The sequence below is a fragment of the Lutjanus erythropterus genome, chromosome 10 (assembly GCF_056507025.1).
Source record: "Lutjanus erythropterus isolate fLutEry1 chromosome 10, fLutEry1.hap2, whole genome shotgun sequence".
In the NCBI taxonomy this organism is placed as follows: domain Eukaryota; kingdom Metazoa; phylum Chordata; class Actinopteri; order Lutjaniformes; family Lutjanidae; genus Lutjanus; species Lutjanus erythropterus.
The window spans coordinates 16,237,273-16,262,973 of NC_139326.1; the positions used below are offsets into that span (position 1 = coordinate 16,237,273).

General features: G+C 40.9%; 1 protein-coding gene across 1 annotated transcript in view; it reads right to left on the bottom strand.

The window, feature by feature from the left end:
* Positions 1 to 25,701, bottom strand: part of col27a1b (collagen, type XXVII, alpha 1b) — an 87,511-nt gene that overhangs the window by 57,555 nt on the left and 4,255 nt on the right. Inside the window, exons 3-7 of the mRNA XM_084729048.1 lie at positions 18,947 to 20,268; positions 14,822 to 14,875; positions 7,634 to 7,687; positions 3,372 to 3,425; positions 3,231 to 3,284 (exon numbers count right to left, since the gene is read on the bottom strand). Coding sequence (XP_084585174.1) covers positions 3,231 to 3,284; positions 3,372 to 3,425; positions 7,634 to 7,687; positions 14,822 to 14,875; positions 18,947 to 20,268 — 1,538 coding nt within the window. The remainder of the gene's footprint in view (positions 1 to 3,230; positions 3,285 to 3,371; positions 3,426 to 7,633; positions 7,688 to 14,821; positions 14,876 to 18,946; positions 20,269 to 25,701) is intronic.

The window sequence follows — 25,701 nt, forward strand, 5'->3', positions numbered from 1 at the left end:
AGGTTAACACAGACTTGATCAGAGGGACCAGAACCCCACCTGAACCGAAAAGAAGATCTGTTACAAGCACTCGACCTCGGCCAGGACGCAGGTCCACGCCCAGCAAAGATCCTCAATTACCATAAATCAGCAGGAAGACTATCAGCTTTTTCCCATGACTCCACATTCCATGACTCACAAGAGTCCTCCCAACTACTACACTGAATGGAGGAACCTTGAGCAGTCCAGATGGTTGTTCACGGTCAGCGCTGTATGATTGCATAACGGACTGCTGGAGCTTCCACCAAGGCATTATTGCTCATGCTATTGTGTCCCATATGAAGACAGGGGCGTGTGGATGTGCGTTTGTGGAGGGAAACAAAAAGTTTCTTCTATTGTGTGGCAGTCATTTTCTAATTAGCATTGGAAACCTGACCTTACTTTTACCTCTCACTGTACTGATGGATAGTTTTTGTTTCTTTATATCTTCACCAGAGTATAGTTCTGACAACAGACCACAAGAGGAGAAGTGTGATAATGAACTGCAGAGTGTAATTTAGAAGAAGCCCTGTCCGAGGATTTTTTCCACAAGCTTTTACGACTTTGTTTTTCCAAACAGATGTTGTTGCAACACTCAGACTGTCAGGTAACTCAGCAGAAACGTTTCCCTTCTTCATTCACATTTCATCCGGAATGAAAACCGTCTGTAGCCTGCAAAAAGTTTAGATTTATTTGAACATGATAGGAATTAAATTTCTGATCTTAATCTCAGAGATTCCCTGCCTCTACGTAAGCAGGGTGGATCCCATATCTTAATGCTGATATTATTAAATTAATTTCATACATTTGGCTTTCAGAGAGCTTTTCTTGTTTTCGAGGTTTTTCTCTCTGCTAACAAGATTATTCTGGAGGAAATGCTGAATTTGTGAAATTCTTGGCATGGAAAATAACTCCACATTGTTGCCCTAACTGATACCAAAGATGGCAGTTGTTGTGGAAGATTTTGTGAGGCCTGCTGTTTATTGGAATCAGCCATCATTACAGACAGCTAGCAAGCTTTCAACTAGACCGGTGTTGTTGATTATAGGAGTGAAACTACAAACACAGTGTGAAACATCTCTTCCAGTCCACTGGGTCTGTTTTCAACAGAATTTACTCAATATTTCTCAGTAGCAAAGTAAAGATTGTTAACGGATACATTCAGTGAGACTTTCCAGACTGTCAAGAGATCCCAGGAAAAGACCAAAGACCAGAAGTGAACCTACTAACAAGTATTGCCTGTGAAGGGAAAGCCTGGTATGTTACTAGAGCACCATTGCTGCCCCAAAAATGATCAACGTTATTCTTAATGTGGACAGTAACCCCCATGAATTGCATGTAAGACTTGACCGGTTATTCCTCACTGACGCCTGGTTAGAATACAGCAGATGTATGATCATATTAACTGGTTTAGGGTGTGACAAGTTGTGTTCCCACATTGTTTATTCCTCAAAAAGCTCTAAGAAAAGGGAAGCTTTTCCGCACGTTGCAGCCGGACTTAACGCAAGATATCATGGAACTAAAAATAACATGGATAACATCGTTCAGCCACGTTACACCGGGCGACATGTTCCTTAGTTACAATGAACACGGGCACTATAGCACATCTTGAATCAATCCCACCACCGTCCTGCTGCTTTAAGTACTCACTAAAGCATCAAATTTGTATCGATCCACAGCTGAAAATAGTCCTTAATAGGATCATTTACTCATGTTTGAGAAAAGTGCCCACCTGTTTTAGGAAATTATTGGGCCTTTTTTAAAGTGACAACGTATCAATTATCTGAGCTGATTTCCATTTTCAGTTGGAATCAGTGGGCCAGGATAGGGAAGTTGAGAGGATTTGCGAGACAGATTACCACATTACCACTCATAGTCTTTCAATGGGACCTCTTGACAGCAACAAAAATGTGGCAACGCTGGCTCAGGTGCTAGAGCAGGTTGCTTACTAACCATAGGTTCAGCTGTTCAGTTCAGTGTTGAAGTGTCTTTTGGGACAGACACTGAACCCCGATTTGCTCCCCAGCCACTGGAAATGCACAATAATCAAGTCCCAAGCCTGTATATACAGGGAGGGCTGTGTCAGGAAGGGCATCCGGTATGAAAACAAAAAACTATGCCAAATCAAAAATGCAGAACCATTCCAGGAGCCCACTGAGCAGATAAACTCCTGTGGCAACACCCTAACGGGAGCAACTGAGAGAGAAAGAAGTTGACAATTATATAAATATAGAATATAGTCAGTTCTATTCTTTAATGGAAGTAGGTATGTTTCAGAAATCACCATATTGATTAAAATGCATTGCAATTGCCACAATGAAAAATGTGTAAAAAAACAAAACACAAAAACATTGTCCTAAAACAAACAAAGTCAGTCAATCACAGAGCACTATGTCATTTGCACACTCTGCATAGTAGTAAATCCAGCAGACTGTGGACCGCATGAGATGTGTAATTACTGTGAGTGGGATAACAGGGTTTGGGTATAGGCCAAGGATAAAATGCACAAGGCCATGAAGAAAACGCGCTGCTGCTAACCATCACTCTCTGTCAGGAGGATAACTCAGCTCTGCAGCATGTAGAGAAGTCAAATAACGCAGACTAATAATCCAGAGCAGAACCATACCACATTGATAACCTGTCCTACTTTTCGGACCGTTTTCCAGAGGGTCACTGACATAACGTGCGTTTGGAGAAAGCATGTAAAACTTATGTTTCACCCAGTAAACTTCAGCTCCCCTCAAGTGTCTTCGTCATTTTAGAAGTCAGTGATGCAGATGATGTAATATCCCAGATATTCACGTCTTGTTTTTTTTTTGACCCACGGGGAAAGCAGAACGCAGGTGTGCTCCTTGACGGCTGTTTTTTGTGAGGCTGCTTTCCAAACAAGAGCTCAAACATTCATGTTTGGCTGGAGCCTCTAAACACTGCAATTCCACGATTTTCCCCACTCATAGGCAGTTTAGAGTGGGCCAGGGTTGAAAGTTTATGTTTGATTTAGTGATTCTCAATACACAAAACTCCACTCATTCATTCAAGGAGTCAGATTCATGTCTGAAAACATTTTGAGAACAGGAAAACACACAAACACACAATATGAACTTTCACACATATGGGACAGGGCCAGTGATGTCTGAAGGATATCGGTTACTTCCTTGTGGATTACACACAAACACACAGTTAGAGCTTGTGACATGAATAAGATTTTCTACCTTTCGTCCTGCATGGCCAGGCAGTCCAGGGGGGCCCACGACACCAGGCTCTCCCTAAAAAAAAAAAAAACAAACTGGGTCAATGCATCAACATAATGCATGACTGCTGATAATCGAGTAGGAAGATGATAATATTCATACTTTTAGTCCTTTTGGGGCTTGACCAGGGGACAGTCCATGATCTCCTTTTTGTCCCTAGAACATAAAAACAGAGAACATTTTCTTCTTATACATTTAAAGACACTTTTCTCCACAGTGGGCACAAGATAAATCCTACTCTGCTCCAATGTTCATTGCATATTTCTTGCATTGCCAAAGTATTCCACCTCACAAGACGCAGAGGGGTTTGCAGTTTGCACTTACACTATCAAAGAGTAATGAGTTCATACTACTTATTGGTGGGTCTAGCAGTTGTATTTACACAAATGTGCAGTCCATTTATGCCCTCCGGGGACTCGGTTTACACCAAGCCAGCGAGAAGTGATGGGGAGTGATCGTGAACATTCTTCTCCCTTTTCGGGCAGTAGGAATCCTGTCTGTGCATTCTGGGTCAGCGTTCAACATCCAATCATGCTGGTGAAAGAGCTGCCCAGTTATCTGCTCAATTGCAATTATAAGAGGTCCGTGGAGAAATAGATAATTTCCTGTGTTGGTGCTTATCATGTAAAGAAACAAGAATATGGAGAAATATGTTGCAGCGCTGAGTTGCTTGGACTGTAATCAAACAACTGCTGTTATCAGCTGATTGTAAGTGCTCTGAAACATTTCATTTAACAAACTGAAGTTTGGGCATGGAGAGAAATCCTGTAATGTGACTCACTTTCGTGCAGTTCTGAAGCTTTTTTAATAAGTATGGGGGATGTTTCTTTCCAGAAATCTTACTGCAAAAGGCCAAATCTGACCCAAGCCTTTAGGGGAAACATCAGCAAAATTTGGTTTGGGGGCCCCAACTGCCTCAGTACTGCCAATACTACTGACTGTTGTTAATGCTTCATCAATCGCACACTGACTGCAGCAATAATGCATCCATTATCAATTTTATTAATTGTAGCTGTTGTTTACGTCATACTAATGTTGCTCTGGTATGTCTTTATCCTTCTTTCTTTTTCAATCTTAGATAAAAGTAGTAAACTCACAAGACTGGTCTAGTGTTCATTTGCATTTTAATATTCAACATAATAGGTCGTCACTGTGTGCATTATCATGGCACCAGCTCTGACAGAGGCTGTATGGCTCTTCTAGACTTTCCAAATGTTATTGATAATTGATAAAATCCCAATGTTGAAACAAGCTATTTCTCAAGGGATGCGACGCTCAAAAAAATGTGTCCACCATTTTACGCCCCTTTCTTCCACAATGTAAGCTTATGGAGAAAAATCTTCTTGGACTGCAGAGTCTCACATGACATCATTACACAGTTTGGCCACTATGTCAGACTGGCTCCAAAGCCAGGCCCACTTCCCTCTCCGGCATGTACAGAATCCAACAGATTAGTCCTCCTCCTGACATGGACTCCAGGGACCTCCTGGTTACCACGAGCCAGCTACAGTAACGCAGCCTTTGCAACATGATTTGATGCAGAGGTAAAGCTGGCATTTCTCGCCTCAACTGACCATATAAACGTTGGCATACCTGACACTGCTGAGAAGTAGTATGGTTCCATTTCAGGGCTAGTGTTGCCAGATGGGTGCACAGACTCACGTACTCACTGGTACCCAATGCTGCATTTTAGGTAGTATTGGAGGCATTTTCTGATACTGGTATTAGAACACTGGTGGAAAGCCATGCACTGCTTCAAAAGCATTTTATTTTTATTTTACTGGGTTACTGGAGAATGTATGACAAGAGTTCCCATCTGCATTATATTGGCCCATTTAGACCTACATGTTTGATTCTGATATAACTTGGCAGTGAAAAGTCTTTGTGGGAATTTTCTCTACACTGATTTCATAGCAGAGCAAGGAGTGCAACTCCAGCCAAGAGTAACATACATACATGAACACCGTGTCTTTTCACTGTCGAAAAGTTTTCCACTTCAACTACACCCTCTGAGGAGTTCAAACTCAAAGAGAAGCTAAATGAGATAATTTCTTCTGAAAGCTCAACACCCTAATAAGCATGTGTACCTTCCCTGTATTTTATGCCTTCATTCATTTCATTTTAAGTCTAATGGTAGGGTACTTACAGCAGTAGGTAAATTCATCATCATCATCTTGTCTCAATTTATCATCATTATACCTAAATAAAATGACATTTTGAAAACAGAATTCATCCAACACACAGAATGTTTTCATCCAGCTTGTTCATTTTTCTTAGAGCAGAGACCCGTGCCAGACCAGACTGTCTGCTGTTTGAGGTTTATGTGCAAATGGGTCAAATTGAGCCATGCCAGTAACACACATGTACAATATAAGAGTTATGGGTTTTCCCTGATTTAAGCAGGCCAAAGTATGGTCTCCATTATGTGTTTTTTAATGTTTAAAGACAGTGTGGAAAATGCTGGAATTCAATGCATTCGAATGGATGATGTACAGACTTGAAATACAAGCAATTTTCCATTTCATTTTGGTAAAGCCTAACATACAGAGTCCTTTTATAATATCAGACTGGAATATTATGGAGCTAAGTATCCCTCTCTGCTGACAATTCAGCAAATCAGCTGGGACACAGACTTGATGTCAAGCACTTGCAAATGAGTGAGTCAGAAAGACTTAAAACTGCTGTTCTCTCCTGAAGAGAAACAAATGGCTTTTTAAGAGGCTGGAAGAGTTGCACTGCAAAGCCAAGAGGAGCTGACCTCAGATATTCAAACTAAGTGAAATAACAAACAAACACTGGAAGAGGGAGGAAAAAAAGAAATACTTGTTGCATTGTTGTTTAAATGGTCTTATTACATCAGTTAGAGTTGAACCATAGAAGTGTATATTAAGGCTGTGTGTACCATAAAAAACTATATGGTCAGAGACCTAAGGTCTGCTATGTCAATTTTCTGACCATTTAAATTGCAGAAATATGTATTTTAGAGACTAATATAAATATAAAACGGCATTTTTGTCAGTTCATCATAAGTAAAAAAACACAGATCTGTTTCACTTCTGTATTCTTGAGATAAACAAACCAGTAACAGCATCAGAAAAGGCTGCTGTTATTCTGTACTTGTCTTCTTGTTCAAATCCCATGAAAAGACCAAAACAAACATTGTGGCAGTCCATCTCTCAATACTTTCAGACTTGCCTCAGTCTGTGGTTCCCAGCTCCAAAGCTTATGAGTTCCTACTGAAGACATATATCCTTACAACAGGTCACAAATTGTTAAAGTAGTTTCCTGAAACGGCTGGACAACCTAGTTTGTAGAAAATTAAGCTTGTAAAAGGGTAAACTGTGTATTTGTTGTGGGTTACTTTCAACCACAGACTAATACACATTTGGTTAATGAGTATTTACAGGGCAGCGTAGGTGGGATTGGCTTAAAATAAACTACAGTGTGTGAGTACAAGGTGATGATGGTAGATGTCATCTAGTGCAACGGTGTTGCTCATTAAGTGTTTTTTTAGTAGTTTTTATTTATTTTGGGAGATTTGCTTACAGAAATATACATATAATTTACCAAAATAATCCCCCCCTATTGGCTGGCTGCAGTGTAGATCCAAAAGCCCCCCCCCCATTGTTAACAGAGGAGACATGAGCCACATCAAATACATTTTCCCCAAACATGGTTTCTTTTATCTTAGCTGCTTTCCAATGCTGGTGTACGATTAAGTGTTTGTTTTTCTGATGAGTTTGCTTTTATTTAGATATTCGATTTGGATTTGATTAACAGCCGAACCCTTCTCGTAAATGAGTCAGCCGATGTTTGTCTGCAACTGTCCCAGTTTTAAGCTGGGTGTCCTGAGTCCCAAAAAATATCTGTACAGCACTAAAACATCCTGTTTTTTACCACAAGTCCCAGTTTGTCCGGGAAGATCTTGCAGCTGTTTCTGACAGAACCTGTCAGTCTTTTCAAAAGAACTCCAGCAGGCTTCCTCCCTCCTTTGTAAAGTACCCAGCGATAAAAATGCTGCATTCATGGCACCCATGTGAAATCCTCGGCCCCAGATGAAACCACCTATGGCGCATGCCAGCTCATACATGTGATACATGAACGCACAGTGTAGTTAAGGGTCCCAGTTTGGGGTTTTGAAAATATGGCTACTCTAGGAAATGGGTCTTCCACCTTTATTTACAGTTTATGGCAAATGTATGGAAATGTAGTTGTTGTCTTGTGTTTAATTCTGGTATTAAGATTTATGATCATGGATTGTGCCTTTAACACTTTGGCTAACAAAATTAAAAAGTCATTATAGTCTGGATCCTATAATTCCTACACATATTTGACATCAAAGTATTGATGTGTTGGTGCCGTACCTTCACTCCAGGAGTTCCAGGGCGACCAGGGTTTCCATGAGGGCCAGGAGGACCCTGAAAACAGAGACACACATGATTAAGGAAGACACAAAGTAAAGGTGATCATCGGGGTTATTGAACAGGCCTCATTTCATCAGCGAAGGAGTGGTGGGTTAGAACTACATGTTAAATATTCACAGATGTATTCACACATTGTTCGGGTGTCTATTTGTGTTATGGGACAGGTCAGTGGTGCCCCGAGGTCCTTGTTTATGTATAGGTGCTCTGTGAGACATACTGCGTCTCCTGTCTGTCTGCCTGTCCAAGTTATGACATATGGATGTGATTTTCCTTATCCCAACACTGGTTTCTGGGGTCCCACAAAGTGAAGGCCACTCATCCATCACACCTTCTGTGCCAAACACTTTATCAAAATGTGGTATCTCCTGCAAGTCAGAAAGATGTACAGGAGCAGAGAATGAGGAGACAAAATCTGTTTTTTTCTGGTTGAAGGCACTATAAATTCAAGTGAGCTACGAAGGAGGATTGTTTGGAAAAATAAAGCCACAACTTCCTGAGGCATCCAAGTGAGGAGTCTTCAGTTCAGCTGCACACTTGGGTTGAAATGCTGAGCATGGAAAATCTTCTCCAGCAAAATTGAAAGCATTGAAACATGTTCAGATGGCCCGAACAGGAAGCTACTGTGTCTTCAGCCCGTTCTTTGAGCTGTTCAGACTTTCCATGGGTTTTGAGACCTTTTCCTCCCCGAGCTGGAGGTGAAAGTGAGGGATAGGATTACTCTGAGTCAAACAGACGGAGGAGGCCAAAAGGTGTAAGTGTATGGTTGGGTGATCCAGCTCTGTTATTTATCTGCACTCCATTATCAGACTGCGGAGAGGAGTCAAACAGCCCAGGCGGCTCCTCTCCCTCCCCTCAAACTGGCCAGAGCTCTCTCCTCGCAGGCGCTCGCTGCTGGGCATATGGAGACACTTAACAGAAGCTCATCTACAGATTTCCTCCTCCTCCTCTATTCAGAGCATTCCCTCGTTCACTCGCTCGATATTAAAACGTATGGAAGTCATTATCTCCAGATAGGAAGCAAAGGGGGGAGGAGACGCAGCGAAAAAAGGGAGGTCGGGACAGAATATTACAAATTGCATTCTCACAGTACACAAGGTGAGGAGCCACGGTGCTGATGACAAGGTGGGTGGGTATTATCCCGATGGAGGCGAGCATAATGGGAAGAATGACTCACTCAGTCCATCTATCTTAGCGTGGGCGAGAAGAGGAATGAAGGACCTCATTGCTTAATTAGTGAAGAGAGGAGCCAATTAGCGACCACCAGCAAATAAACACAAGCATCCACATGAGGGCTAATGTAAACCAAGGTCAGCACATACAAAAACACACACACACACACACCTGAGGCCTGCCGATGAAGAGCACCTGTATGCCAGAGCTGTGACCAGGTTTACGATGTGGGCCAATGGCTTTTACAGGGGTGACACGTGGAGTGCTACTGTTTTTATAGGCTGAACAGACCCGCTGACACCTTTGCTGGACTGTATGAAGGAAACACTAAGTCTTTAGCCTGATGATTATTTAATATAATATATACTAAAGAATTTTAACTCTTATTTATTCATCTTGGCAAGAGGTTTGGTGCTAACTAAGTGCTAACTATTTCCCAAAGACTGGGACCTGGCAGAGAAAGTGTCGCTAGAAGTGTGAATGGAATTGCCACTACCAGTTGTTTTTCTAATGATTAATCTGTCCATCATTTCTTTTATTAATTGATTAACTGTCACGTCCATGAAATGTCAGTTAATTGACTAATTGCTAGAGCTGTCACCTTCTGGTCAGTTGATCCATTGACTGGCCAATATGCTCTTCCTACCAAATTGGTTGAACGGTCACTGGTGTTTCTTTCATGAGGAGAAAAGTGTCTCTTAGTCTATTATTGTTGAGGGTGGGACATATGTCAGAGCACCAGCATTAATTGCTACATTAACCCCCAGCCTCAGAGGACAGAATAACATTAATTTAATAACGTGTGGATTTTATTCCTCCTGACCACTCAAGGACAGATCAATACGAACTGTCTGTGACCCAACTTCAAATTTTAAAGCTGTAAGTCTTCTGTTGTTTTAGTGTTTATTTTTTGTAGGTTATCCTGTTGAATTTGATTTTAGCATGTTGTTGCTAATGTGCTGTTTCCACAGGCTGGCGTGATGTTGTAATATTATGGGACAGTTGAGAGAAAGTGTGTTAAAGTTAAGCCTCATCTGAAGTCAACTACATAACGAGTGTTAGTGCCCTTAACTATTTTTTCATATTTCTTTTTGTGGGAAAAGAAATGGTCAAACTGCAGGAATTCATCTGCTTGACAATGTTGTGTAACTTTGATTGGAACACATCTAGGCTACCAGGTCCAGTCAATACATTATAGCTGTTTTAACTAATGCAGAGATGACTACAGCTCTGCTAATCATTTCAGTACCAAAAGTACATCTGCCTTGTCTTTGAGTTTTCTGCTCTTGAATTATGCACATTTCTGCAGTCGATGCTTTTTATCCATTTATTTTAAACAAACTACTCTTGCTGCAGCTGAAAATATAAAATGCATCACTTCCTTTGCACCAGAGCTGATGTGCGTTAGGCAGTGAGGCAAATAATGCATTAGTAAGTAACACTTTACTCTAACCCCACTACTTTTTGTATTAACTAGTAGTCTATTTAGTTTTTCAAATTCAATAACGCCATTACAATTTCTGAAATTTAAAAGGGTTCATTACTTGTTACTTTATGTGAAAAATGCAGACAATTTCAGAGGATAAAGGTTCATTATCATCCTAACTTTATTATCATGCCTAACAATACGGTTCTGGTGGACTGCTGCAGCAACAACACTGTGGTGAGCTCACCTGCAGCTGCTGTGGCGTCTGTCACATCCTTTGGCTATAATAACTTAACTCAAAGCTCAAACAAAAAAAATCCCTAAATGTAACGTCTGCAGGGATAACGGATGCTGGATCACCCTCAACAAACTTCAGACACCTGGCAACGCACCTGGATGGTGAGTCACTTAATAAGAAAGTTAGTGCCTGTGGACAGTGCACAAACATATCAGCTATATGACGTTAGCTTGCTATTTTGCAAAGATGACTGAGTGTTTGTTTGTTTGGTACACCTGTGTACAAAGTGTTTCTTTGCCATGACTGTAAAATAATCTAATCTTCCCCTGTTTTGTAAGGAGGAATGACGGCAGCTTCTTGGTCTTCTCCTGCTCTTCCATTAGCTTTTATCTGCGGGATGTCTCCATCCGTCTGTGACTCATTCTGTATTGATTATTTTGTGACATCAGATCATTTAGTTGTGTGTGTGCTCTCCCTCCTTTCTGTCAGCACATGGAGAGCTGTGTTTTTCCTACTCTGCTCTTCACTGGACTGTTACAGCGCGTAACCTCTTGTCTGAGCTTTCTCAGCGCAGTAGGCTTATTTGTTCCCAGCCTTCATCCCCTCATGGAGGATGTTGGATATTCTACTGTTCAGCACGACACGGGGCTCATATGTGGTTCTGTGATGCATCATTATGCATGAGGCTGTGGTATAACTTCATACTGCACTGCAATGGCCTGTTTAAAGTGATCATACACCAAACAACTAATTAATGCTGATTCTGAGTGCCAACAGATAAAAGAGTGATTATAATACAGTACATGCTTTGAATTTCTTAGATAGGGGAGACTGGGGTAAGATGAGTGATTGGGTAAGTTGACCCAACCCCTGTCTCTAAGCATCTGTGCACATTTGTTGTCATGTGACCATAAATTTAGGAGGCACCCATCATTTCTATCTGGCTGTGATTGACAGCTATCAGGTATATTAAGTGTTATGTCAAGGCAAATTTACCCTGAACTAAAAATGTGTATTATACATGTTGGTGATTTGCCAGTGAAAAAAAACATGAGCCTGAATTGGTAAACTAGGCAGTTCTTACTAATACAACACATGACAACAATAAACTTTTTCTTGGTCCACAACTTACTTTCATCATAATGATAATGATAATGGCTAGTAACTGTAACTAATTACTAATTTTCAGTAACTTACCCAACACTGGTGGTAGGCAGACCTTCCCACATACTGAGAGAAGCACACGTAAATATTTTCATCAACTGGGATTAAATTACTGCTGTGTGTTCCAGCACATTACATGGAAAGTTGTTTAGATCAAAGGTCAACATGTGCTCACAGTTTCAGTGTCAATGCTCAGGAATAATTCAACAGTAATAAACAAACTGACTGCTGGCAACGTCTGTAAGCATCCTGCAACTTATCTTCAACTGTCTAAATGTGCTCCCTAAGTACAAGCAATAGTTGCAAACATCTGTGTAACAAATAATGATGGTAAAAAAAAGTTAATCAAGCTTCTGAGAGACTTTTCATTCATGCCTACACATGTAATTCATTTCAAAATATTCTAAATTTTACAACATACATAAATCAGTTGAGTTTTCTGCACAAATCAAACTCTGACACGAACACAGCTTCTATTGCAAGAGTTTCCATAGACTCTTAATTTCATGTCATAATAGAGTCGACCCCTTTTTAAAGAAATTATGCAAATGTTTTCAATTTCACAGAAACCCAGCGTCACGTACTGACTGCACACTGGCAGGTCCGTTTCTCTGCACAAAGCCCTCTTTGATCCGCTCTCAAGCCTCCCCTTCAGGGTCGGGTGAACTCCGGCACTCTGCCGGCCTCGTGGCTGAGTCAAGGAACGTGGACACTCTCACGTGTAAGAGATGCTGCTCAACGGTGGCAGCGGTGAGATGGTCTGCGCAGTCAGACATGACACCTCACTGTCAGAGAGGTAAAGCTCTAATGGTGCGCTGTCATCACACCTGCTGTAAAGCTTTTGTGATGACTAAGAAAGCACACACTGGTCAAACTGTTTACATGCTTTATGCAATAGCAGAAGTTCTATTTCACATCATATCTTGGTGCTATTTTCTCTATATCTGACTTGAAGGATGAAAGTGAAACGAGATATGGACTTTCCAAAGATTAGCTGCTCACTACTGATCAAGTTATACGGGCAATAAATTTAAGCACATATGTCCTCAATTTCTTGAAGCTTTTTAAGTTCACAATTACAACAAAGGCGACCAAATCTTGTTGTACCATCCTTAGCAGCCTCTCAGCTTTAAACGTCTTTTCAAATGAAACTTTATTCACCTCTACCTACACAACTTTCCGCATAATTTCTACACAGAATAATTTGTTTAGGTGGTTTTAAGTGTGAGTCCATCCATCGCCATCATCAGCAGGACCCAGGATTCCCAGTCACTTTCAACCCTCGTTCCAGTAAATCTTTTTTCAAAACTTCATTCACCTCTTTCGACACAAATTTCTACACAATTTCCTTTAAAAATTGATAAAAAAAATTGTCAAAAATGGCAAAGCAATACTGTAAGTTTATGCTTTCTCACTTCAAAGAGCACTGTATGTTGTTGTAACACCCTAAACCCACGCATGTTGGAAAAATGTTCATTTGGTCAGCTACTTCTCAGTGTAAGTTCAGTAAAAGTTATTAGGCCCGGCAGCCAAGCATTTTTTGAGTGACTCGTCAATAAAATTAGAATAGTTGATGTTGCAAACCTCTGGGCTAACCCCCTTCACTTTAGTCCTTTCAAGAAAAAATCAAAGTGTGACAACTTCTCTAGAAGTTTAAATATGTGAGTTACTGTTGATCAACTTTCTGCATATGGAAATACAGTATGTATAACATATAAAGTTTTCAACCACACTGAATGTCACTTGTACTCCTAATGTTTGTGGAAGCTCTGCCCGGGCTAGAGTCCACTTCAGAGCTTTCTGTAGATCATGTGTGTCGCTGTGAGGTATTTGTCTCTAATCACATGAACTATCCAGGAAAATTCTGTTGGTTCAAGAAAACAATCAGTAAAAACCTGAACTGCACCCTGAGGTTGCTTTTTTTCTTTTCTTTTTTCTGCTCTGAGGCGGTGTGGCCTGCAGTTGGGTCTCAAGAGCTTGATGATGAATGAACTCTATAGAGGTTGGTGTAGCACTGGATAGAGCTGCTGAGCTCCAGACAGGGTCTTAAATGCCTTTAATAAGATGGGGACAAAGCTCTCTTTCTTCCTTGTTTAAAGAGATTGGGTTCCCACACAGCCCACCCCTCTGAGGCCTGACCGCAGGGCACAGTCTCACGGGCTGCAGCAGGCAGGTAGCTCAAACGCACACTCCTCGGTAGCACATAAGCACTCTGCGGGAGTGCTTCAGCAGGCGTTCTGCATAAAAGAGCAACCAAATCGGGTTCCTCTCCTCTTTTTCACTGTCTTAAGTTCTGGAATATTTATTTCAGCTTAGCACTTGCTGTGATGCCAAGTTCAACTTCTGCTTCATTCATTTTCAAATGAGGGAGGTGAAGAGGCAGTTTAAAGGGCAACAAGTACACACACAACCATCAGTTAAAGGTCTTAGAAATAAATCAAAATAACAAACCATCCCTCGGGACAAATCATCTTCCAGTGTTTTCTCTCTTCTAATATTTCTTCTGAAAACATGAGCTTAAAATAACATCTGCACTCCACTAGTTGCAGGCAGACTCTGAGCCCCAGAAAGAGCGATAGAGCACCAGAGGACTCCACCACACTGGAGGCATTCACCGATGTTAACATGGGAACTATGCCTAATTTAAGTACCATTACTGTTTATGTATGGGATAGAAAGCACTTGTTCTGGAAACATATATACACACTTGCACAAGTTACCTTATTTTTTTCATGTCTGTCTAATACCTTCCGTATGTGTTCAATTAATTTTACATTGGCAACCTGCAGATTTGTAGCTTATGGTTGTTTGCTCTCCAGCTTTACAAATGGACCTTGGCAGCGGAAAAGCACAGCTTGATCAAACCCAGAGCCAAAGCAAACTAACGTCTGGCTGAATAATGCTCCGTAATCCAAAGATGTCACTGAGTGCTTGATCAAAATGCTCAGAGGTCTTCCATATCAGTGCACTGCCGCCGGTGTAATCTCAGTCTAATGCGGATCAGACATGATCAAGGAATCTTTAAGATACATACGGAAGATTTTGGAGGGGGGCTGAAAAGTAGTAATGGAAAACAAGGAAAAGAGGGAAAATAAATAGGAAACTTGTCAGTGGTTGGGGATATACTCACCCTTGGACCCCTCTTCCCTGGCTTTCCTGGCAATCCTGGAAGTCCTTGAAGGCCCTAAATAAGAAAATATAAAAGATGTCAGGGACACAGTGAAACCAGTCTATAAATTGCTGCCTTTTGTCATGTCATTTCGAGGAAGCCTGGAGCAGAAATAGAGAGTTTCAAGTGTTCAGAGTAAAATTCGTGTAAAAGTCACTCAAGCTTGATATTCAATCAGTAAATACATCTTGAACTTTTTGTTCTTATTACACATTAAGTGATGTTAGTTGAGACTTGCAGAGCGCTCATTCAGCAAGATGCTGGCAGGCATGAGGATGTCTTGTTAGAAGCTCGAGCAGCTCTGTCCCTCTGAAGCCAATATTATTTCAGTCCAGAAACCACTACAGTGCATGGACTGTAAGTCTGACTCATTGTACTGGCAGGGAGGTCGGCACTGGTTCCAGCCGCAGCCAATCACATTAATTATGGGCATCAGCTAGCTTTAAAACAATTTCATACATGGATTAGCAAAGCTCTGAAAGGTCAAATCTAATGAGGGGTCAATCTGAGGAACCTGAGTTTGCAAGAGATGTTAGGATTTGTTACTTATTTTCCCAGGGCTCCACAAGTTTAAAGAAAGAGGAAAAAAGAATGGGCTTAAAAACAGCTTGAGGCAGTCCAGCTGAGATTGGGCTACTGTAATAATGTCAGATGTAAAGAGCACTTTTGTCTGACTTGGACAGGGCCAACGACTATAATTATACTCTCTCAGCCAAAAGGCTTTCAGCAACCTTTAGATTCTTTAGTCTGCAACCATCAGGCTGTCCACAAATGATAAGCAGTATGAGCTGCAGTCACTGCTGGTGTGGATAGCAAGGCAGCACAGAGCTCGTGTCTTAATAGAATTTAGAAACAATAAATATTCATGACTTGAAACTCCAGGTTTGGGTCATACTTTGACTTGGGATTGTTTTGCCACAAATACCTACCCAATTCAAGTATAAGAAAAGCAAATGCAAACTTACTTTTAAATGTGACTTCTATTTTATCTTTGCTGTCTGTCTTTTCTTGCTCAGCAACAAACAAGATTAAAATTCAATTTTATTTTATTTTTTAACTCGGAACACAGCAACAATGCACAGCAACAAAAACCCCAGTGGCAGCACTTCAGCTACAGAACACTGCTTTCTCCAAAGCAAAAACAACATTTCAAAAAGAGTGTAAAAAGATGACCAAATCCAACTATCCTACTCTCAGTACCAGCTGCGATATCTCAACTCAAATATTTGCTGATACAGAGCACTGAACCAGTGCAGGTGCACTCTTTTAGCTTAGATAAAGCTTGTATACCTCACTGCATGAGCCTGGGTTTGCTGTGGCACTAAAAGTCTGAGTCAGCAGCAACTGAGTGTTATATCTTTCATACTGACACAGAAACTGTATCTACTTGTGCAACATCTGGCCGATACCAGATCTGGTTAATCAGCTCAGTATCGATGAACATAACAATCCAGCGTATTGGATCGATGCATCCCTACACAATGTGTTGACAACCAAAAAGAAATCCCAAAAAGTGTTTTGAAGAATGCCACTATTATGAATTCATGAACTATGATTAACACTTTCAAGAACCTTGCAGTTCATCCAGATTCCTAATCTCCTTAATTAGGTCAGTATAGTCTAGTCAAACAGTCTGTTGAACTAGACATGTGCATCCCTACAATATGCTTGTGATCATACGTTAACAACCTACAGGAACCCAAAAACATTTTGTGAAGAACTCCTCCATTATGAACCCAAACAATGTTTGAAACGTCTAAGAACGATGCATCTAAGATAACAATCCAGTGTATCAGATCAATGAACCCTTATGCATCACAATTCTGCTGCTAATCATGTGTTGACAGTTTAAAAGAGCCCCAAAAAGTTTTTTGAAGAACCCCGACTGTGTTTGACATAGAGCTGGGCAACATGGACAAAATCACATATCACAATATTTTTGAACAGATACCTTGATATTGATATCTATTGAAATAGAAATATTGTAGGGATGACTGTTGGTTCGTTCACAAAATTTAAATACAATTAGATTTTTTTATCAGTGATTATCTGTAATACGAATGTAATGATCAAGGCAAGAGAGAACAAACTTAAATTATAATATCAATTTACTGTAATGCAGCCTTTAAAACCAGGAAAAGACAACACAAATATTATATCTACTCTGATATCACAACCTTAGTTTGGTAGTTTCAAGAACCTTGCAGTTCATCAAGAAATTCATCAGAAATATTTATCTGTGGATACATAAAACTTATCATAACTGAACTGTAAATAGTCTGTCATCCTCGGCCAAAGACCTTACTTGATTATCTAGTCATTAATTTTGATCCTCCCTCCTTCAGAGCTTAGGCCTGTTGAAGTATTCATCAGCACTTATGTTATCTATCAGAGCTGACATGCTGCAGTAGACTCTGTCGGTTTTACTTTCAAAGACGCTGCTGCTCTTGTGAGCAGTTGAAACTTATGACTTGTTAAACAGTCCGTGGCCCGCTAACGTCAGGCCTAATCCCCGTGGAGTGGGATCAAAAACTCAACAATGTGCTTCTAGTCATGACTAAAATGATTCAGGAGACAATGTTACAAAACTCCCTGAAAATAATTTCAAGTCTCTACCTGACTCAGCAATCTGTTTATACTTAAAACATTAGCAAGCAATAGGATGGTTAAAATCCTTCGGATCGGTTACTTCTCTCTCATAAAATTGGTCTGAGTTGCTTCGGGGGCATGCAGAGCTGTGGTTTACCTCATTGCCAAAGCAGGAAAGCTTTACTTAAAACATTCCTTTTGGTCAAACATGACCTAATACAAGACAGAGAAGCCTTTTAACAATGGAAAATGTGGGTAACCATCCTGTGTTCAACAGAGGAATAGTGCCTGACAGGGCCACATGGTCAGTATGAATGTATACAGTCTGCCAACACTGTTCGATGAGGGACAACATGAAATACTTTGTCAATGTTCAACCCTAACACTTTTCTTACTTAGAAAGGTCCATCTCACTCTAGTCTTGAGAATATATAATGAAAATGGTTGTTTACTTTAATTTTAAAATTTTAATACTGGAGCTTGTTGTGCAAAATGAGAATCAGCCTATTTGGTGTTTTTTGTACAGACATTCAAAGCTTTGGATTTATACTCAAGGCTATTATAGTTACAGTTGCATTTTATACTATGCATTTGATTGCACTTTTCCTTTATAAAAATTGTAAAATCTGTATTTGAAAGACAACAGAAGACAAATTTCCCTATCCTACAATTCCTGCCAACACTTCAACCAATAGTAAATATACTACAGCTCTCAGTAATGTGGATAAAGGACTGCCTCTATATTGTGTAGTGTTTTGTATTTTTACTCTAAATGGTTAATTGTGCACAAATACTTTTCTACTACTTAAAAAGCATTCACTCTCTGAGCAGACTCACTCCCCCTCAGAGGAATCTAACACCTCACCGCCAGCCCCTTCACTCAGACAAACACTAACTGGCAAAGACCAGCTGTGAAACTGACTATTTCTACCAGTGCTGCTAAAAAGGAAATCACACATTAATCACCAACAATTTGACAGGGCACCGCATGCAAGTATTTCATTCAAGTCAGACGAGGGAATGGGGTATGGAGCAATTCTGAATCATTAACACAACAACACACTGTTGTTAAATAAGCAAACATTTCAGAGATGCAATGACTGGCGGTGACTGCCAGATTCACAAAACCGCACAACTAAGAGACACGTCAGCATCCACGTCAGCAGCATTTCCTGACTTCAAAGAAAGCCAAACTAACTTTTAAACAACAATCTGTCTGCTTGTAGATCCAAAGATGTATTAGGAAATTGGCCTGAAGCAAAGAAATGTGGTAGCCAAGTCTTGAAACACCCATCTATTACAATCCAAACGCTCTAAATCGCAAGCTATTCATTCACAAAATAAACAATAAAACACTATACTGAAAGCAAATATTCTTGCAGCGCATGCACAAAGATACACTTTCACGGCTCATCAGTGTGCTAAACATGCATGTATACTCGTACATGTGTTTCAGGGCCAGGTGTGTGCTGTGTTTGTTTGAGTTCACACACTCACCGGCGGTCCTGGTTCTCCCTTTAGTCCAGGTGGTCCAGCCAGCAGTGAGAACTGGGTCGGTTCCAGGTCAAATGTTTGGAAGCCATCTGTTGCAGCTGGAGTGACTGGAATAAGCGAGGTGGGTTTGACATCCTGCACGCTGGTCACTTTTGGCTCAGGTTTCTTTGAAGCTACTGTGGTCAGCTGCTGTTTATGGGGATGGTAGGCGTTGGAAGGGGACCCCTGTGTGAGAGCAGCTGTGGTCCGTAGGCTTGGCTTCGTCTCGGATGGTCTGGTGGAAGCAGGTAAATCCATATTCTCGACAGATGGTTTCTGAGAATTACTATCTCCTTGGTTTGTGTTCTTTCTGGCAGCGTTGTGTGAAGTTGGTTTGGGGTTTGGTGGTGTCACGCTGATCCTAAGAGATGTAGTAGCAGTTTGAGTCGGAAATTTAAACGGACGTTCCAACCCTGGATGAACTGATGGAGAAACAGACACAGCACCAGGTTTCTGAGTGCTCACAGCCTGATACACAGATGTTTTGTTCAGCATCAGCGAACGGTCAGTTGGAACAAGAATCGTAGTCCTGATGTTTTCGTCAGTGAAGGCCAAAGTAGGTCTCTGGGCCTTTTTGGATATCTCCATCAATGACGGTGGAGTTAAATGAGTGACAGTAAGGTTTGGGTCTGTGGAAAATAGAGGTAGCAGGGCTGGAAACACGGGCCGATATGTGTCGGCTTCTCTGCAATGTTTCTTAATGTAATCACAATAGTTATGAGCTGCCTTAGCAGAGGGATAAATGTCAAACTGACAGATGGCACCTTCAAATGGCACCGAGTTGTGGTTCATTTTGCCCAGCAGGAAAGAGCCCTCTGCATCCAGAACCTCTTCTTTTTTAGAATGCAAATCTGCATGTACACTCCTCTTTCCACAAGAAGTGTGAAAGAACACCTGCGGGCCTTGAATCTCCAAGGCCAGACTGTGCCATTGGCCATCGTGGACATCATAGTCAAAACTCACAGAGCTCCTGTGTCCCACGTGTACCAGGACCTTCCCCGGTACGAACTGCACTCCAAGCTGCACTTTCCTTTTCTTTGAAAGAACTGAGAAAAGAAAAGCGCTGTTGATGCGATGCACTGACAGGCTGAGGATCAGGGACAGGTTGGTGGAGCTGTAGGTAGCAGGGATAACAGTGCGCAGAGGCACCTGGATACGTGCCCTTGGGGTGAGGATAACTCCAGACTTGAAGGGGATGATTCCATTAGGGATGGATCGAGAGCCTGAAGATGACGACCCACCTGCCCTCCGCCCAGAGAGCCCAAGCTGCTGCAGAACATCCACATCTTCAGAGAAACAAAAGAGAGAGAAGTCAGTGACCCTTCACTTCGTATAGTGTACTTAAAGCATCTAGAGATACCGAACAAATACTTCTTAGACTACCATGATATCATGATTTCTAAGCTTATATAACACAACAGCACATGTACGTGTCTTTTGCATGCACAGTTTTTTAGGCTTTCTTTCCCAAAACCATGTTAAAGGGATAGTTTGGATCACTTGATGTGGGGTTGTATGAGATACTTATCGATGGTTAGTGTATTGTACGTGTACCATGTACTGTAGGTAATGCAGCAGTTAGGAGAAACAGAGAAGAGTGCTACCACCGAACTTAAGCAATGTAGTGTTGTGAACAAGGTCATTAGCTGCTTAAAAAAGGTCCACATAAAATAACAGCATCAGTTAAAGTTTATGCTGTTTAAAATATTTTCACCACTTTACGATCAGACAGTCTTTTCTGATGGGGAAACCACCATTATATAAGCCAGATATCACCAAACCAACCAAGGCAACCATCATTTCAGTCATTTCACATCATAGAGCACAGGAGTTGCTGGACTACTAAAACAGATTGAGACACTTGTAGACCAGAAACTCCCACGTTCTACAAGGTAAAATGACTGTTGCCCCTCCCTGCCTCTCCAAACTGAGGACATGTCGACCGGTGACTACTGTATACTGACTATTGCTAAATAACATCATACAGCCCCATTTCAAATAAATCAAACTATCCCTTTAATTCAACACTTCAGTAAGACATGAAAACAAGATGTCACTAAGACAGAGACTACAGAGATCTTTATAGAAGGGCAAAAAAAGAAACACTGTTACAATATGTATAATTTCATAATAAAAAGGGGAAAAAGAAGCAGCTAATTGCATCAGACATTTCATTTTATGTGCACTTATGAGCTATTTCAAAGAAAATACCATATTAAGTCTTGTTAGACACCCCCCCCCCCCCCCCCCCCCCGTTGTGCACTGATCTGCATCAAAGTATAAACTGAAAAAAAAAACAGTCACATAAGTGATAATTATGTTGTGATGCCAAGCTGGGAGTTCACAAGTTTAGAGTTAGATTAATGGAAATCCTGCAGCAAAAAGCAGTTTAGAAAGGCTCCATAAAATTTCCGATTGAGCCACACATCAACATCCAGTTTAGGAGATTGCCGCAAATTATGTAACGGTTACATCAGTCTTAATTAGAACGATCGCAGGAAACGGAGGCTGAACGAGTCCCCGGAGAGGACAGTGGTGGGGTTTTCAGAGGTGTCTGACTGCAGAGACAGAGCCATGTCTGTTGATTAAAGATGATGGCTCTGACAGGGGTCCAGGCTCATGAAAACATACTGCAATGTTTTCTGCAGGTTTTAATTGCTGCTTGCACATCATGGGAGGAAAATGTGGGTTATTTTCACACATTACCATCTTGTGTGTGGTGTATATTGCTTCTAATTTGATCCACGCCTTTGCAGAAGAGTTTAATTGAATCCATATTTCGCCAGGCAGCAATTACTTAAGTATCTTTACAATAAAAAGTGCTGGACAATACAGCTAAAACATATTCATGTTGATGGTGCAATTGAACAACTGTTCAACGACTGACTGTTTGTGTGTTCCTGGTAGCACGCTCCATTATCAAGGGCTGGCTGTCTGGGAGCCAGGGCGTTATGTGCTTTCATGGCGGTTTGTTTTTAATGCATTTAAGTGAACTTAATGAGCACTGAACAGTTTTCCTATTACAACTGATAGCATCTATTGCTGATACATATTAATACAGTTTCCTCTACTTGCGAACTGTTATAGTACAAGTAGAGAAGGATAACATTTTAGAAAAGGATACTTCCAAGTTGTCATACTGAATTGACAGTAACTAGTATTTTACAAGAATTGAAGCTTAGATAGAGAAAGACAGAGAAACTTTTTTTTAAGCAAAATCATCTCTCAACTCCAAAAGAATGATGTCCTTTGCGAGCCCCAAACCCAACCTGGTGGTCTAAAACCTCAAAATGAGAACCACTGAAACACCAGCAACAAGGTCATGTTAAATTTAGGATTTTACTTTCACAAGCATAACATTCACTGCTCTGAGAAAGTCAAATCTGTTCTGGTTCAAACATCAAAACAAACTGGAAAAGCTCCCATTTTCATACTATTGTCTATTGTTAGGCACCGGTGCAAGTTATCAGTAATGTCAAACAATAGCTCTTTGTTTGGTTTAGTAAGGTTTGGAAATAAAAGAACTGATCATCCACAACCAATGAGCATATCCTGAATACAAATACAGTACATTAATCCCCTCAGTGTGTGTGATGTTGAAAGCCTTACATATATATCTTAAATATCCATCCTTTTCCAGACCAATACCAAAAGATGTGGGACGACTAAAATTAACTGCTAAATGATGGATTACGCTCAGCAAAGGAGAGTATATAAGTATATAGACACTAGACATGTTCAGAGGGAAATCCTGCTCAGTGGGTGCAGGCAGTGGGAGGTCAACTCGATTGAAAAACCCACACATGGAAAAGAAACATCAAACAGAAACTAGGAAAAAAAAAGAAGAAAAGACTGTCTTCAGCTGAATTTCCCATAGCACTCATTTGAATTGTTAATGCGGTATCAGGAAAGCAAAATTGTTCTTTCATTTTGTGATTTGTGATCTACTTTCAGGGCTTTTCCTTGCATATCTAAATCTTAGCGGGCAGAGTGACCGCCCAAGGCTTTTTGTGGCCTCCTGATGAGCTGGGAAAAAAACATGAGTATAACACATCCTGGAGTCAATACACTGCTGAAGAACACAACTTTTCTCAGAAAGCAGGCAAGAGCACAGACTAACGCATTTCCACTAGTAGTGCGCCATCATGTCCTGCAGCTGCGTCACATTAAAAAACAATAGTTGGATAGTACGAGACAAAGAATAGAAATAATCTTGAGTGGTATAAAGGTATCAGCATCAGTGATGGTATTATTGTCCATTCCATCAAAAATACAGATGCTCCCCTTTCTCTTAAACTGATGCAGAGATGCTGTATTCAGCTGGGACAGGCTCCAGCTCCCCTATGACCAATCAGGATAAGCGGTTACGGATGATGGATGCATGGATTGATGGAGATGCTGTATTGATCTGATGTTCTGTAGTGCACAGTGCGCACCACCATAGGTCAGTCTTTCTATTGGTGGACTAAAGGTGAGTTAACACTTCTGACTGGTCAGAGAAGTGTAGCATATCAGGTGAGAATGAGAGAAAATGAGTTGCAGACTGATTATACTGTCTATGGTGGCAGTGAGTGATGATAAATGCATGTTGAGTAGAGGGAAAGGTGGGCAGTGAAGTTGTCAGTCTGGCAGTAAATGTAGAGTTTAGGTTTCAGTTTGTTAGTGAATGAAGGCCGCAGCTGTGCAAGACAAAAGTAAAGCTCCTGTTTGTGTGTGTGATCTGTCCAAAACTGCAGGAATACTGTCACTATGGCAGTAAGCTTCACCTTTGTTGAGGTAGCCTATTATCTGCAGTGGAGCAGAGTCCAGTTGAGCCATTTTACATATGTTTTACACTAAAACCTCTATAATACCATATAACTGCATAAAATGTCAAGTAAGGTATGGATACAGCCCAAACCTTGACAGACACTTTATTTAAGAAAAGTGCTGGCACTACGCAACATATCTGGTTCTTAACATTCAACAGAACCTGTGTGCAGAAATATGAACAAGGTCTTACAAGAACTCTGCACCCAAAGATGTTTTTCGGCTTTGTTGTTTCTCAAGAAGCAGGGACTGAATTGCTAGCCTCTGACTCAGCACAGTAATGCTTCTACTGGCCAGCAGACATCACCAAAGAACTCTCAGTCCAAAGTTCACTTTGTTTTCCATGACACATTCAAATTTATGATTTTTTTTTTTTTTTTTTTTTTTTTCCAAAAAATGTCTGAGAGAGCAATGGGACATTGCAGTTCCTTATATCAATGAGTATATTACCAGGGTGTATAATTGGATTTATTTACTATCATCATTATTCAAATTGTTTTTTTTCTGCCTAAAAAATGCTGCACGATGGGTTCAAATTAAAGGTGGGAGGTCTATCAGTAACCAAAGGGTTGCTGGTTTGATTCCCAGCACTGACAGCTGTGTCACCATCTGTAAGGACACTGCTATTACATCAACAGTGACATATGGTCCTTTCACACAGGCTCACGCTGAACTTATGGAAGCGTTACTCAGAGGACACATTTGACATGAACAATCTCTTGTTGTGTGCTACATGTGTGAAGGGGCAACTCCAGACAATGTCTCAACCTGATTCTCTGGACATTGTCCAGACTTCATATGTGAAAACAGCTATGATGAGCTCCCAAATCTGCTCCATGGATGCTGCAGCACTGTGGCTGACCTTGGTCCAGCCCTGAACCTTATGAGGAAATGTGCAGGCAGTTCATGCATGTGTAGCCATGGTAACTGCATGTAGGAAGGCCCGTGTGGTAGAACTCTGATGACTGCAGAGGAAAGGGCGCAGTACACCAATCCTGGATTTGGCCTTTAATACACTGGAGTACAGCCAGCACCACTCAAACAAAAAGGATACAATAGCTTGTTATTGCACAGTCACTTTCTTTATGCATGACTGCAAGTCACTTTCTCATGAAACGAGTAGACAACAAAGATGACAAATGATGCAAGAACAGTCTGCAGGTCTGAACACCAGCAGAACAGTTCTTTTCCAGTGCACTCTGCTTTATTAACGAGCAAATTTATAGTCTCACTGGAATCTGAGAGTTTGCAAATATACACGTCCTTGCATATAAAAATCTGTGTCTCTAAGCACCAAGGACTCATCAATGGAAGAAAATATCAAGTAGTAATTGCCAGAAACAGTTACCGTCGAGCACTAGGGCTTACATTATCAAAAGACATCCAGAAACAGGGAAAATGATTGAGTGAGATCCGGCAGATTTTGATTGACAGCAACATCAGGCACCATAAGGGTCTTTTAGATGTGAAACACATCTCTGATTGTATCACACTTCAAGACACAGCTGAATGTGAGTCAACATGAGACGTGAGAGTGCATTATAACTTGGAGAAGACTTTATGAAGCAGGGGTGACAGTGCATATAACACCTTGGAAACCTTTATTGGTGATGAGTGCAGAGAACTGCTGCAGAATAGTAAACGGTTTTTCAATTTAAGAAACAGTGTGGAGGATTTAGCAGCATCTAGTGATGAGCTTGTACATTGCAAACACCATGTCTACTTCCAAGTGTGTAGGAGCAACTACAATGGCCATGAAACTCATGAAAAAAAATCAAAAGGCCCTATCTAGAGCCAGTGTTTGGTTTGTCCATTTGGAGCTAATTGTAGAAACATGGTGGAGCAACATGGCAACCACCATTGAAGAGGACCAGTGTCTTCCGGAGATGTAATTAGCTTATTTTAAGGTA